Genomic DNA, 13348 nt, shown 5'->3' on the forward strand with positions numbered 1-13348 from the left:
CCTCGTCCCCTCAAATTTCTACTACTTCATCTTATATTTCTTAAATCTCCCTTTCTCTCATTCCCTGTTGCCCACCATTCCACCTGTCTAGCATAAGCTGTCCCAGTGAGACCATGGGCAGTAAGGGTGCGAGACAGGGGCCTCACCTGCCCCCTCTGGTCTGCCATAAACACCAGCATTAGAATTCTATCACACCCCTTTTCAGAAACTTACAACATCTGCTCCTCCCTTCCTGAGAAGCCGAGTGCCACTTCTCACCACAAATAAAAACAGCTAATTTGGGAATATATGTTCTCTCTGTCAACATTATTATTTAGGAAATTACTGTCATCCATGAAATTGTTCTTGAACCTAAAATATATTACTAAAGAGAGACTTAGGCATCAGAAGGACTGAAGCCAAGGAAATATGATACAAATGAACATTTCAATGAGTCATCTTAAAGATCTGTCAGCATACACAATAAGATATTTTTAACAGACCTTCTTACTCAAACTTATAAATCTTTCTCTGCAGGAGGTTAATAGCTACTTTCTGTGTATAGGTGGTATTTCTGTGTTTCTCTTCCTAGTCACCAAAATGGAGAATTTGTGAGAACTAATAGCCAAATAGAAAATATTTATATTAAAAATGGTTATCTGTTCCTAATAGTAAACTGTAAGTAAACTATGTAGAATGGGAAAAATTCTGTTCATCTGAAAAATTAAGGAAATATTAATTTTCTTGTTGACATGACCATGAGATACATCTCCTCTTTGCAACCTTTAACTTAGTGATCAAAAGAGTTGCCTAGTCATTTTCTGTGTTTAAGAAGTTAGTTGGTATCTTCAGATTGTGATTCTAATGACCTTTATAATTTTTTCTTCCAATCAGAAAAAAAGCCGGTTAAACATAATACCAGATGTCTGTAAAAATTGCCTAACATTTTTGGCAATTTTTATATCTTTTATTTTATAGAGAAACATGAAGCTATGTTTTATTACTTTCCAAATTCAAAAAATTCAATAAAACTAGCATTTCTTAGAATTTTTCTGAATAGACTTGTTCTTAAAAGGAAAAATAAAAATCAGTGAATATTAAAAGTAAGTAAATCTGTGTTTGAACGACTTGGAGTTGTTATCTGAATATTATATTTTAAGCTTCTTTAACCATTTTTCAATAAACAATTAGCTACCTTGAAAGAGCAAGTCCTAAACTGAGTCTTTGTTCAGAGCACAGCCTTGAGTTAAATGTCCTAGAAATGGTAAACTCCATGGTGGAGAAATATGCTGTCAGTCTGTTGCTTACAAATAGTTTCCTACCTTAAGAAAAAAAGATCTTGAATAACATTTTCACAAATATAGACAAATACTCCTGGGCAGAATTATTCTTAATACATAGACTTTTAACATTAAAGGAACTATTTTTTTTAAACTTTTAAACCAGAATGAAAAGCTAAATTTATAGTCTTGCTATATAGCATGCTCCAAAAATATGCTTTGGAAGTCAATGCCCATGTATTGATCTAGGAAAAAATAAATTCATGTTTAGGAAAATTCTCTTTAAACGTCAGACAATGAATCTCTTATTTCATCTAGTTAAAGAATGATTTGATTTTGGACGGGTAACTCTGGGAGCAGAAATATTTGTAATTCAATTACAGCTCAGTAGGTTAAAGAATGAAGCTAAAGGCATGAATTTGACCTCCATTTAAGACAGTGCTTCATACCACAGTTAGCTTTGGGAGACAAGTCTGAACAGATTTTTTTTAATCCCCTTTCTAAGCTTAATAAACAACATTTTAACTACAGAGCATCTTTATCATGTCCCCTACCCTCAATAAAATGAGAAGCCAAATTTAAACAAAAAATCTCTATGAATTGGAGACAGAAATGTCAATATAGCAAGCAAGGATTCATTTGCATGTTCATTATTACACAAGACCTGGGGCTGTGTTTAAGTAAGGGCTCTCCAGGTTGTACCTGAGGTATTGCCAGAGGATCTTAGCTGCAGAGGGCTCCTAAGAACATTTGAAAACTTTAAAATCTGTCCCGTGACTTAAGCTTACCTTAAGCTAGCTTGGTAGCTCCCTCTGCTAAAGGTCTGATTTCTCTCAAGTAAGGTATCTTCAGTTTCATCTTTTCCTATTCAACACAACACAAGTGATCCCTTAGTGTATACAACAAGCAGAACCATATCAAAATAAAATTATTATTTACTATATTTCCCTAGCATATCACTACTATGTCTGATGCTAAAACAGTCTGTTAACTTTATTGCAATAAATGAAAGTTAGCACTTGTCCAGCACATTCTAACAAAAACAACAATAAAAAAAAAATACTGAGCAAGATTGAATCTTTTGAACTATATGATAGCCTATGTGTTATCACCACAGAAATAGATAACCTATAGATATAGCCGATATTAACCACAAAAAACTTATGAGAAGCCCACTAGAGGTGGCAAAAAAAAAAAAAAGATGCACCAAGTTAAAAAAAACCCAAAACTTTTCAGAATAAATCATGTGTTAAATGTATACAGTTATTTTACCCAATAGTGTTCACAAATCCAGATGTGATATGGTAGAGAAAGTTTTGAATGTTTGGTTAACGCAGGTTGAGGTAAACCACCAAACCTGAAAATTCAGATTGAAAAAGAGAAGGTACACTAGGGCCTGAAGTATCTATCTACATTAGTGAAAATAAGCATAAACCTTTTTAGTCATTGGTTAATTCACTCAGCCAACTAGAGGAGAGCTCCTACTGAGTGCAGGACACTCTAGGAAGACTCTCCTATTTGCAAACTGTGAGGGAAAAAAGGGATGGAATTGAAAGTTCTTCCACAAAAGACCTGTGTTTTAGCTCTATGACTTGATCAATAACTAAACCTCCTGAACACTGTTCTTTCCTTTATCATCTATACAATGTCTCCCAGGGCTTTGAGGAGAACAAATAAGATACTGTATATTAAAATGCATAGAAATCCAAAAAACATTATATATAGCTAACTATTTAATATAATGTACAAGCATAATGGAAAAGGCACTTGCCCTTTATGTCTTTTTCATTAAAGGCTTGATCTCCTTGACTTTGCAAAGTCATTAGAGTGAAGTAAACTCCTTTCCTTTCCAACAGTTCTTCATGGGTGCCTCTTTCCACTGCTGTACCACGTTCAAAACCAATAATGACGTCTGCAGCTCTAACCGTGGATAGACGATGAGCGACAGAAATGATTGTGTGCCCATGCTGAACCTGTAAGAGTACAGTGCACAGTTAAGCCAGACTGTAAGACAGAGCTGACATTGACATTTGGGCAGTCTCTGAATCCACAAGTAAGACAGAGCCTCAGTTCCTGGGAAGATCCTTAAATAGGCTGTACAGACATTAGAAAATGCCAGCGTGCTTTCTTGTGGCTAATAAATGCCATCACATCACATCACATCACACCAATCAGCAATTGGTCTGGTTGCTGCTATTAATCAACAGCTGAAAACCAAAATGGAAATTTTTTAAATCACATATTTTATGTTAGACTTAACAAGATTTAAAATTTTACACGTGCAGCTTTTAGAAGCAAATCATAATGTCTTCCATTCAACTGTGAGGAACATAGTGGTGAGCCAATATTTTCCAGGTGGATACACTGACCCATGTAGTCCTTCTCTGTCCCTCTTTCTCTCTCTCCTCTCTTCACAGCTGCCTTCCCTACAGCAAAACAAGAATTTCCACACAGACTTATGAAAGGAACTCAGACTTTCAACAAACCTTACTCAGTGCCTCTTGCACCATGGCTTCACTCTCATTGTCCAGTGCCGAGGTGGCCATGTCCAAAAGTAGGATCTTCGGGTTTCGGACAAGGGCTCTAGCAATGGCTAGTCTTTGTTTCTGGCCACCACTCATCTGGCCTCCTCCTTCTCCAACAAGAGTGTCAAATTGCTAGGAAGAAGGTGACATCAGTAATGAAGAGGTAGAATTTGAAGGATCCTGACCGATTCTTCACAAAGGTCCTTTCTAGCTTCCTCCTCAAGCATGAATTTTCACAGGTCCGCCTTTCACTTAAAAAGACTCTTTCCTGAAACAGGGTATTATCTAATCAATATTTGTGTATAAAATAAAGATATTGATTTATCCTTTCATTCTGGGATGTAAAAATATTTCTCCTTAGCTCAACTTCAAATAACATGTTTCCACCACAATAAAAGTGGATCAGGGTCCTGAAAATCCATCTTAGAGGATTAGAGCATGTATCAAAGCATTGTCTCTTTTCTCTAGCTAGACAACACAGAAAAACACAATGCTAAAACTGTCTATATATTATGAATGAAAGATCAAAGTAGCTTTAAAATCATTATCGTGAATAGCAAACAGTTACTGAGTATCTTGCATGTCTAGCGTTATATTGGAATCTCACAATGGGGCATTGTGGTCAGACTCTTATCTTGCTTATTATTAGCCAACGTGAGTTGAGCATCTACCATGTAGAAAGCATGAATCTAAGCCCTCTACACATATCATCATATTTAGTCCTCACAGATGCCACATGAGGTAGGTACTACTATTCTGCTCAATTGATGCATAAGGAAATACTGGGGCCTGAGGGGGCAAAGTAATTTGCCCAAGTTCATAAGGCTTGCAAGTAGAGAAGCTGGGATTTGTATGGAGGCAGACTGATTCTAAAGCTTTAGACTTTTTAACCACCAGACTATATAATACAGCTGAAATCCTATTCATACAAATATTTCAGAAGGCTGAGTAGGAAGTATTCTAGAGCACGGACTCTGGAGCCAGACCACCTGGATGAGATAATTGTCTCTCCTGCCTTGAGCAAGTGATTTGATCTCTTGGAACCTCAATTCTCCATCAGTAGATGCAGATAATAATAGTAGCTGCCTGACAGGATGATTGTGAGAGTTAAATGAATTAATAGATGTAAAGTGCTTAGAACAGTGCCTGATATGTAGTAAGCACTAACTATGTGTAAACTAGTAATAATAACTCTTCCATTTAGCAGACCATTGGCTGCAAAATCCGTACAAGTATACTATTAGGGAGTTGGTTTTTGTTGTCGTGTTGTATAAAATAAAGATAAATGAGGAAATTTTGAATATGTGAGATACAGTACTGAAGACACAGTATTAGCTGCCCAAGCACAAGAAAATTAAAGAGCACTGACAATGATAGCCATCAAAAGGGCATTGTGAAAGTTACTGCCACATGACAAACTTATCATCCACTTAGACAAATGCTTAATAGACAGAATAAGGAAATTGTATCTGGGTCAAAGGAGCTTTTAAAAGAAAGCTACCCCAGTTTGGTAGGTTTTTAATATATTAACAACAACATATTTTCAGACAAAGGGGAGAAACTCAAGATACACTTCTGGGCATAAAATTAAAACATGACATTAAGATTTTAATAATCAAATGAAAAGAAATGTACATTACTGTGTAATTTTTTTGCCTTCTATGACTTCTGGGTTTCCCTCTGGAATGAGAGGCTAGGGATACCTGTGGCAGGTCCATGATGAAGCTGTAGGCATTGGCTTCCTTGGCAGCTCGGACTATATCTTCCATCATTGCATCTTCTCTGCCATAGCGAATATTCTCTGCAATGGTGGTGGAAAACAAAACAGGCTCTTGCTCCACTATCCCAATCTGAGCTCTAAGCCACTGAATGTTAAGAGAGCGAATGTCATGGCCATCCAAGGTCACCTAGAGAACAAGAATACAAGGTCACTTCTCTTGGAATCCTTCAGAGTTCTGAGTTATACTACTAGGTTGTACTTGATCTATGGGGAGAAAAAAAAGAGACCAACGAGATTGTAAAAGAAACAATTCCTCTTACAATGTGGTTGTTAATATAAGGATGACAACAAAATTGAAATCAAGTATAGCTGTAGGACAATTCACTGTAGAAACACAATTGGTATAAAGTTCACTTGATATAGTTTAACATGATCGGCCCAGGAGTAGAAAAGTTTTTAATTCCTTAATAAAGAGTAGAGTCAGTTATTCACCATACTTTGAATATTTTTATCTTTTGACTTGAGGCCAAAATGAACTTCAAAAGACACAATGAAAATAAGCAATGATCTCTATCTTGTATATATGTGTTTAGAACAAAATCTTACTTTCTGGCCAGACTCATCAAATGACACTTGGCTGTTCAAAAGCAATTGAAACTGTAAGTGCGATAAGTAAATAAATATTACTATTAGAAAAAAGTAAAAATTTTACATCAAGAAAACATGATTTCTATATATTCAGAATATAGTTATGGTGGTATGTAGCAAAGAATACCCAATCAGAGAACAAAGTGTCTGTGAAGAAAGAGAACTCTATCACATTTGCCATGTCACTCTGACAGTACATGCATTATACAGAGCTCATTGCATGGAAGTCATTTAATATACAGTCAAATGATCCTATCTAAAGGCATCAAGGAGATGTTGACAAGAATGATTTTGAGGCAGAGTGAAAAGAGCATAGGCTTTGGCATCCAACAGATCTGGGTTCAGATCTCAATCTCTCTCCTTCCTCATTTGCAAAACAGGCATATTTATCTTTGGAGGTCACTGTGAAAATAAGTGATGATTTTCATAAAGCACTTGACATATAATATTGATAAATAGCAACTATTAAGTTTTTTTTTAAGTTTCAATCTATGTTTATAGTCAGATAAACACAAGGAGAAAGAAACAGTAGTTTTTTAACCTAACTTCTCAAAGCAATAATCAAGAGCTGTTCTCTGTTAATTCTGGTCATGTAAACTTTCTTATACTTAGTGTTTGGAGAACCTTAGGGAAAAATAATAATTTTGTTACAATAAGAAGAAAGAAATGGAAATGTTCCCTCACTAAAGAGGCAGCAATACCATTTTGAATGTATCTGCACATTCAGTTACATCACTGAGCATATGGACTGGTTATTTATCGAACACAACCACCATGGACGGAATTAGTCCAGTTGGTTCCGTCAAAAATCACTGTCAACTATGCAGATGTCAGGATGGTCTCAGTGTATGCTAGGTCTTTGTGTCTGACCAATGTATAATGATTTGCAATTTCCTATCCCCGTGGATTAAGAATTTTCTAGAAAATACACACCATGCCTTCACTGGGGTCATAGAATCGCTGAATGAGCTGCAGTGCCGTGCTTTTCCCAGCTCCACTGGATCCTACCATAGCTGTCATTTCCCCTGATTTAATGACCATGCTTAAGTTATTTAAAATCTGCAGAGAAAAGAAAAGAGCAATGTTCAGATTGCTGTCAATTAGGCTACAAGTTAGAATGCTTTGTGAGGACACTGTGTATGTGTTTACTTATGCCCTCACAGCAATATCCACTGATTTCCCTCAATAACCAGAAAAATTAGTAAACAATGCCTAGGATGTGGTTTTAGCATTTAGCACATTACTTAGAAATAAACTGATAGCTGTAGCCAACAAATAAAACACTGTTGAAGTAAATAAGCCAGGCCGACTTTGAAAAGTATGTTCTAGAATCTAATTTAAAATGTTTCTGACACGTCAGGATACCTCAAGGAGACTGTCCCAATTAGCTTAGGGGAGAAAGCCACTTAGCAGTAGAAGACTTTATTAAAACAAACTACTGGCATTGGAATAGAAGAAAAAACAGAAATGACATAAATGTATTTCAATTCAACCGGTATTTGTTGAACAGCTATTATGAACTAGCTCCAAACAGATATTATAAATGAAGCTTTCAGTCATCTGTTCAAAAATCTTTACTGAGTAAGTACTACCTTGTGATCTATATTTCACAAAGCACTTTTACATACTTTGACATTTAATGTTTATATATATATATGTGCTATATTACAGTAATCAAAAATATACTTCAGAAACGTTCTCGGAATATATGTAACTATGTTTTATATACAGATGTGTATGAGGTGTGTGTGTGTGTGTGTGTGTGTGTGTGTGTGTGTGTATATTTACCTACATTATAAGTATGTAGTATTAGAATTAAGTTGCATGGGATTGAGTTCTGTGGGGGTAATAGAAATAGTATTAAGAAAGGGTAGCTAACTATGGAAAACAGTACAAAGTTTCCTCAAAATATTAAAAATGGAGCTGCCATATGATCCAGCAATTTCACTTCTGTGTATTTACCAGAAGAAAACAGAAACAATAATTTGAAAAGATACATGCATACCAGTGTTCATTGCAGTATTATTTACAATAGCCAAGATATGGAAGCAACCTAAGTATCCATCAATAGATGAATGAAGAAAATGTGGTATACACATATAAACACATACACACACACACACACACACACACAATGGAATATTACTCAGCTATAAAAAATTAAATCTTGCCATTTGCGACAACATGGATAAATCTAGAAGGTACTATGCTAAGTGAAATAAGTCAGACAGAGAAAGACAAATACTGTATGATCTTACATGTGGAATCTAAAAAACAAAATAAACAAACAAGCAAAACCAAATGAAAATAAACTCAGAGATACAGAGAACAAAGGAGTGGTTCCCAGAGGGGAAAATAAGTGAAGGGGATAAAGAAGTACAAGCCTGCAGTTATAAAACAAAGGCACGTGGATATAATATACAGCATAAGGAATGTAGTCAATAATATTGTAATAACTTTGTATGGGGACAGATGGTTACTAGACTTATCGTGGTGATCATTTCATAATTTATGCAAATGTCAAATCGCTATGTAGTATACGTGAAACCAGCACAATATTGTACATCAACTATATTTCAATTAAAAAAATAAAAAGAAAGGGTGGCTAAAGATACTCTTTTAAAAATGAGGAATAAGTCTCCTCCCAAAGCCAGTTCATTTGGGGAGTAGGTCCTAATTTTCCTGTGGGGTAAATTGGCTTTAAAGATACTTGCTCAGTAGGTGCGGGAAAACTGTAAGTTTTCTTCACCATGTGCCCTGGACAATCACCTAGTACAAGACATGTGACCACAATATCACAAGATTACCTTTCCTTAAAGGACTGATCTAGAGATCCTTGTGAACTTACGGATAGGGAATAAAAAAGGTCAAAGACAGCAGCTTTCCTTTGCCACTTCATTCCCTACCCATTCAGTGTCCCGCCTTCTGCAGGCTTTAAGGATGTGGTTGATAAGCCATCCTTCTGGATTGTTCTGATTGTTTTGCAGTTTGTTTAGCTTGTGCTCACAGTGACAGGATCTGCCACTCATTTTATCAGAGCATCACTCAGTTGACTTAACCTGAGTGTGCTACCAGACTGTGTTGCCACCAGAGAGATTTGCATATATTATTATCACAAGGAATATGGTTTGTGGCCTGAGGAACGCAAGACACCTGAGGATACTTACAGAGAAACGTGTCTCTCTGCCTCGTTCCTGGAAAATAAGTCATGCTTCATAAAAACAGTTATTCTGTGGCTCTGGAAATGAATCATCAAAGAAGAATTTGGCACTTACCTTCACCTCTGGTCTGGAAGGATAGTGGAAGGTCACATTATGGAATTCAATTTCACCCTTAATTCGATCCAACTTGTAACCATCTTCTGACATGCAGTCAATGAGGGGTTTCTGGAGTAGAATATAAAAGGAATATAGCAACAGCATGTATTATATGCATTTACTGTCCATCTCGGTTTGAACTGATTCATAAAACAGAACAACAACCAGGTAAAACACTGCAGTGATATGCCAAAGATAAGTTGCTTCCACATTAAATATGCATTAATGATAGTAATAATATTCACTACCATTCACTGAGAAATTAATGTGAGATTATTACTATTGTAATTACCATTACTATATAATAGTATTAATATATTTCATATATTTATATATAACAAAACTTACATAAATAAGTAATATACAATTAATTATAATTAATATAAAACATGTCAATGATCATACAATTGGTATAAAATATTATCACATTAATTTAATTAATTAGTATTTATTGTATACTACTATGATATATTATTACATAATGACAATAAAATAATATAATAGGTTGGCCAAAAAGTTCATTTGGGTTTTTCCATAAGATGTTATGGAAATATATAGTATTGATCTATAATTAATATATTAGTATATAATATATTGATATTATTATGGAGTATTGTAAATTGAGATACCACAGAAGACAATGTACAAGGTGCTTTAATATGCTTTTTTCATTTATGTAATCATCACTGTAACCTAACTAGACAGGTGATATGCCCATTTGTTCACTTGAGGAAGTAGAGACATCTCAAGAGGCCAAGGTCCAGTAGTATCCAACATTTAAGTATCTATTGTAGATGATGATTAAAACTAACTAAACGTCCTCAAGTGGTGTCTTCAAATATACCAACTTTCAACTGATATGCTGAATTCCACCTCTGTTGTTGTTAGTGGTGAGCCTAATTCAGAACTTAACCAGGGCTTCCGTGGTGGCGCAGTGGTTGAGAGTCCGCCTGCCAATGCAGGGAACACGGGTTCGTGCCCCGGTCCAGGAAGATCCCACGTGCCGCGGAGCGGCTGGGCCCGTGAGCCATGGCCGCTGAGCCTGCGCGTCCGGAGCCTGTGCTCCGCAACGGGAGAGGCCACGGCAGTGAGAGGCCCGCGTACCGCAAAAAAAAAAAAAAAAAAAAAGAACTTAACCATGCTAGGTCATCAGACAAGAGTGAGGGTCATCTCCGACTACCAGAACAATCCAGGGTCAACTTTTTTCCTCTCCCTCACTAGTGAGAGAAATTCATCATAATAATTCTATTTGGGGCTACAGTGTCATCTATTTCTTCTTCTTTGGTCTCTAGTAAAAATAATAAAATAATTCTTTTTTTTTTTTTTGCAGTACGCGGGCCTCTCACTGTTGTGGCCTCTCCCGTTGCGGAGCACAGGCTCCGGACGCGCAGGCTCAGCGGCCATGGCTCACGGGCCCAGCTGCTCCGCGGCACGTGGGATCTTCCCGGACCGGGGCACGAACCTGTGTCCCCTGCATTGGCAGGAGGATTCTCAACCACTGCGCCACCAGGGACGCCCCAATAAAATAATTTTTAAACGCCTTAATTTTTTGTAAATCGTTTCAGGGGCCTTTCAGACTCGTCATCTAATTTGAGCATGCAACAACCCTAAGAATGAGGTAGACTTTGGATAGCTCTATGTGGTTTTCAACAATCTTTTTATACCCCAATAAATGAAACCCCAAAATATAAAACAACATATTGCCACCTCCCCCCTTCTGTTCTTGAATTTTGACCTCTCTAGCTTGACCTCTGATGTCTTCAATAACTTAACCAGGGAAATCCTAGCCAGGCTGCCAGGGTCCTTTACAATCTTGTAGACTTTCTGTCACAATTAGAAGTTAATCTAATCTTATGAACTTGGTCTTAAAGTCCTGCGTGATCTGGCCCCTTCCCATTCCTCCAGCCTCTGTCTCTTGCTCACTCTGTTCAGTCACACTGACTTTTAGTTCCTTACATTCACCAAGCCCTTTTCCAACCTGGAGATCTCTTCCATGAATACCTCCCTGCTCTCACCTCTCAGGCATCTCTCCTCCCACGAGTCCCCTTTTGCATGGCTGACTCACCTCCTTTGGTTCTCAGCTCAGAAACGGTGTCACTGTCACTCAATTTAAATGCTCCATCCCCCATCCCAAGCACTTTCACACTGACCTATTTTACTCCCTTCCTTGTACTTATCACCATCCAATATTATCTTATCTTTGAATGTGCCTACTTCGGTATTGCCTATTTCCCATATGATATGAGAGCAGGGGCCTTATTTGTTCTATTTCACTCCTGCACTGCCAGCTCAGAATGGGGTCTGGCTCATGACAGCACTTATTTAAGTACTGCTGAATTAAGGGCATTGTGATAGTTTCTCATATTTTTTAACATTGAGGATAAATTCCTCATGAGTTCATTCCTCCCCTCAGCCCCAACCTGCTAATGGCCTTTACTTTTTGCTTTTACATACCCGGTCCATTGTCTCAAAAATGCTGGTGGCTGCTGCACGGCCAGCTGCAAAGGCTTCCAAGCAGGAAGAGGCATTGCCAAGATTTAAAGCTCCTACTAGGACACTGAGGAAAATCTGTAATAAAAAGAGACAAACATAGTTTTCATCAATTTGTAAATAGTCTTCACTGTCATTTGGGCTGCCCATGTGAACTCAAAGATTTCTCAGAAATATTCTTCTGTGGGAGTTTGAAAGCTAAATAGCTCTTTGGAAACACTAGGAACAGTTTTTGTTCTGCAAAGTATCTCCAATTTTTCTACTGTTTTGATTTAAAAGACTACATTAGTTTTGATTGAACATCACTATTCTACAAAGAAGAACATGTTTTTAGATCAGTAAGAGGTGTAAGCAAGGCAGCATATAGACACTGAGTGGGTTCGAGTAGTGATACGATAATTGATTCATTTTATAAACAGCCTTATAATGTTAAAGACTTCTGGTTCAAGGGTTGCTGAAATGATAAAGACACTGTGATTAGCTTGATTGTCCTAGAGACTGGTACGTGCAAATATGCCTACTACTAGTGAACTAGTTTTTAGGATAACTACTGCTATACTACTATTAGCAATAATAAAAATAATAGTAAGGTATGTGTTTCAATGCTCTACTCGTATTACTTCATTTAATCCTTACAACAGAAGAGGAAACAGAGGTGTATGGAGGCTGCCTAACTTACACAATGTCTCAACGTGTATTAAGGGGTAGAGCATTATTTGAATCCAGGCTCTTGACTGACATTGTGTCCAGCTCCCAGGCTCATCTACTGCTGCTGCACACAAGTGGAGTGGCCAGGTTCCTGTGTAGAGCTGGGGAAGCTCTTCTTTGATTCACCAACGTGGTCATCTCATTAAGTTAGGGGAAGGCTACCTGCTCATGATCAGATGTTCCTACCCAACAGCACTCTGTTTTGTTTTGTTTTGTTTTTAACATCTTTATTGGAGTATAATTGCTTTACAATGGTGTGTTGGTTTCTGCTGTATAACAAAGTGAATCAGTTATACATATACATACGTTCCCATATCTCTTCCCTCTTGTGTCTCCCTCCCTCCCACCCTCCCTATCCCACCCCTCTAGGTGGTCACAAAGCACCGAGCTGATCTCCCTGTGCTATGCGGCTGCTTCCCACTAGCTATCTATTTTACATTTGGTAGTGTATATATGTCCATGCCACTTTCTCACTTTGTCCCAGCTTACCCTTCCCCCTCCCCGTGTCCTCAAGTCCATTCTCTAGTAGGTGAGCACTCTGTTTTTAATCAGTGCTGTTTATAAAGAAGCAAAGAGACAATTCCTCATGTTGGCCTCTAGGAGAAGCACAAGACTTCACCCTTTCAACCAAAGAACGAGCTTTAGTCACGTGACTCACATGGAGGCTGTTTCGTTGGCCAC

General features: G+C 37.4%; 1 protein-coding gene across 3 annotated transcripts in view; it reads right to left on the reverse strand.

The window, feature by feature from the left end:
• Window positions 1-13348, reverse strand: part of ABCB11 (ATP binding cassette subfamily B member 11) — a 104572-nt gene that overhangs the window by 41495 nt on the left and 49729 nt on the right. For 2 of the 3 annotated variants that reach the window (XM_082630372.1, XM_082630370.1), the window contains exons 11-18: window positions 11924-12037; window positions 9428-9538; window positions 7086-7211; window positions 6111-6161; window positions 5488-5691; window positions 3746-3916; window positions 3031-3232; window positions 2048-2123 (exon numbers count right to left, since the gene is read on the reverse strand). In XM_082630372.1, coding sequence (XP_082486498.1) covers window positions 2048-2123; window positions 3031-3232; window positions 3746-3916; window positions 5488-5691; window positions 6111-6161; window positions 7086-7211; window positions 9428-9538; window positions 11924-12037 — 1055 coding nt within the window. The remainder of the gene's footprint in view (window positions 1-2047; window positions 2124-3030; window positions 3233-3745; window positions 3917-5487; window positions 5692-6110; window positions 6162-7085; window positions 7212-9427; window positions 9539-11923; window positions 12038-13348) is intronic. The other variant, XM_082630371.1, reaches the window with a different exon arrangement.

This window comes from Mesoplodon mirus (assembly GCF_964341445.2).
Source record: "Mesoplodon mirus genome assembly, chromosome: 8".
NCBI classification, from domain to species: Eukaryota; Metazoa; Chordata; class Mammalia; order Artiodactyla; family Ziphiidae; genus Mesoplodon; species Mesoplodon mirus.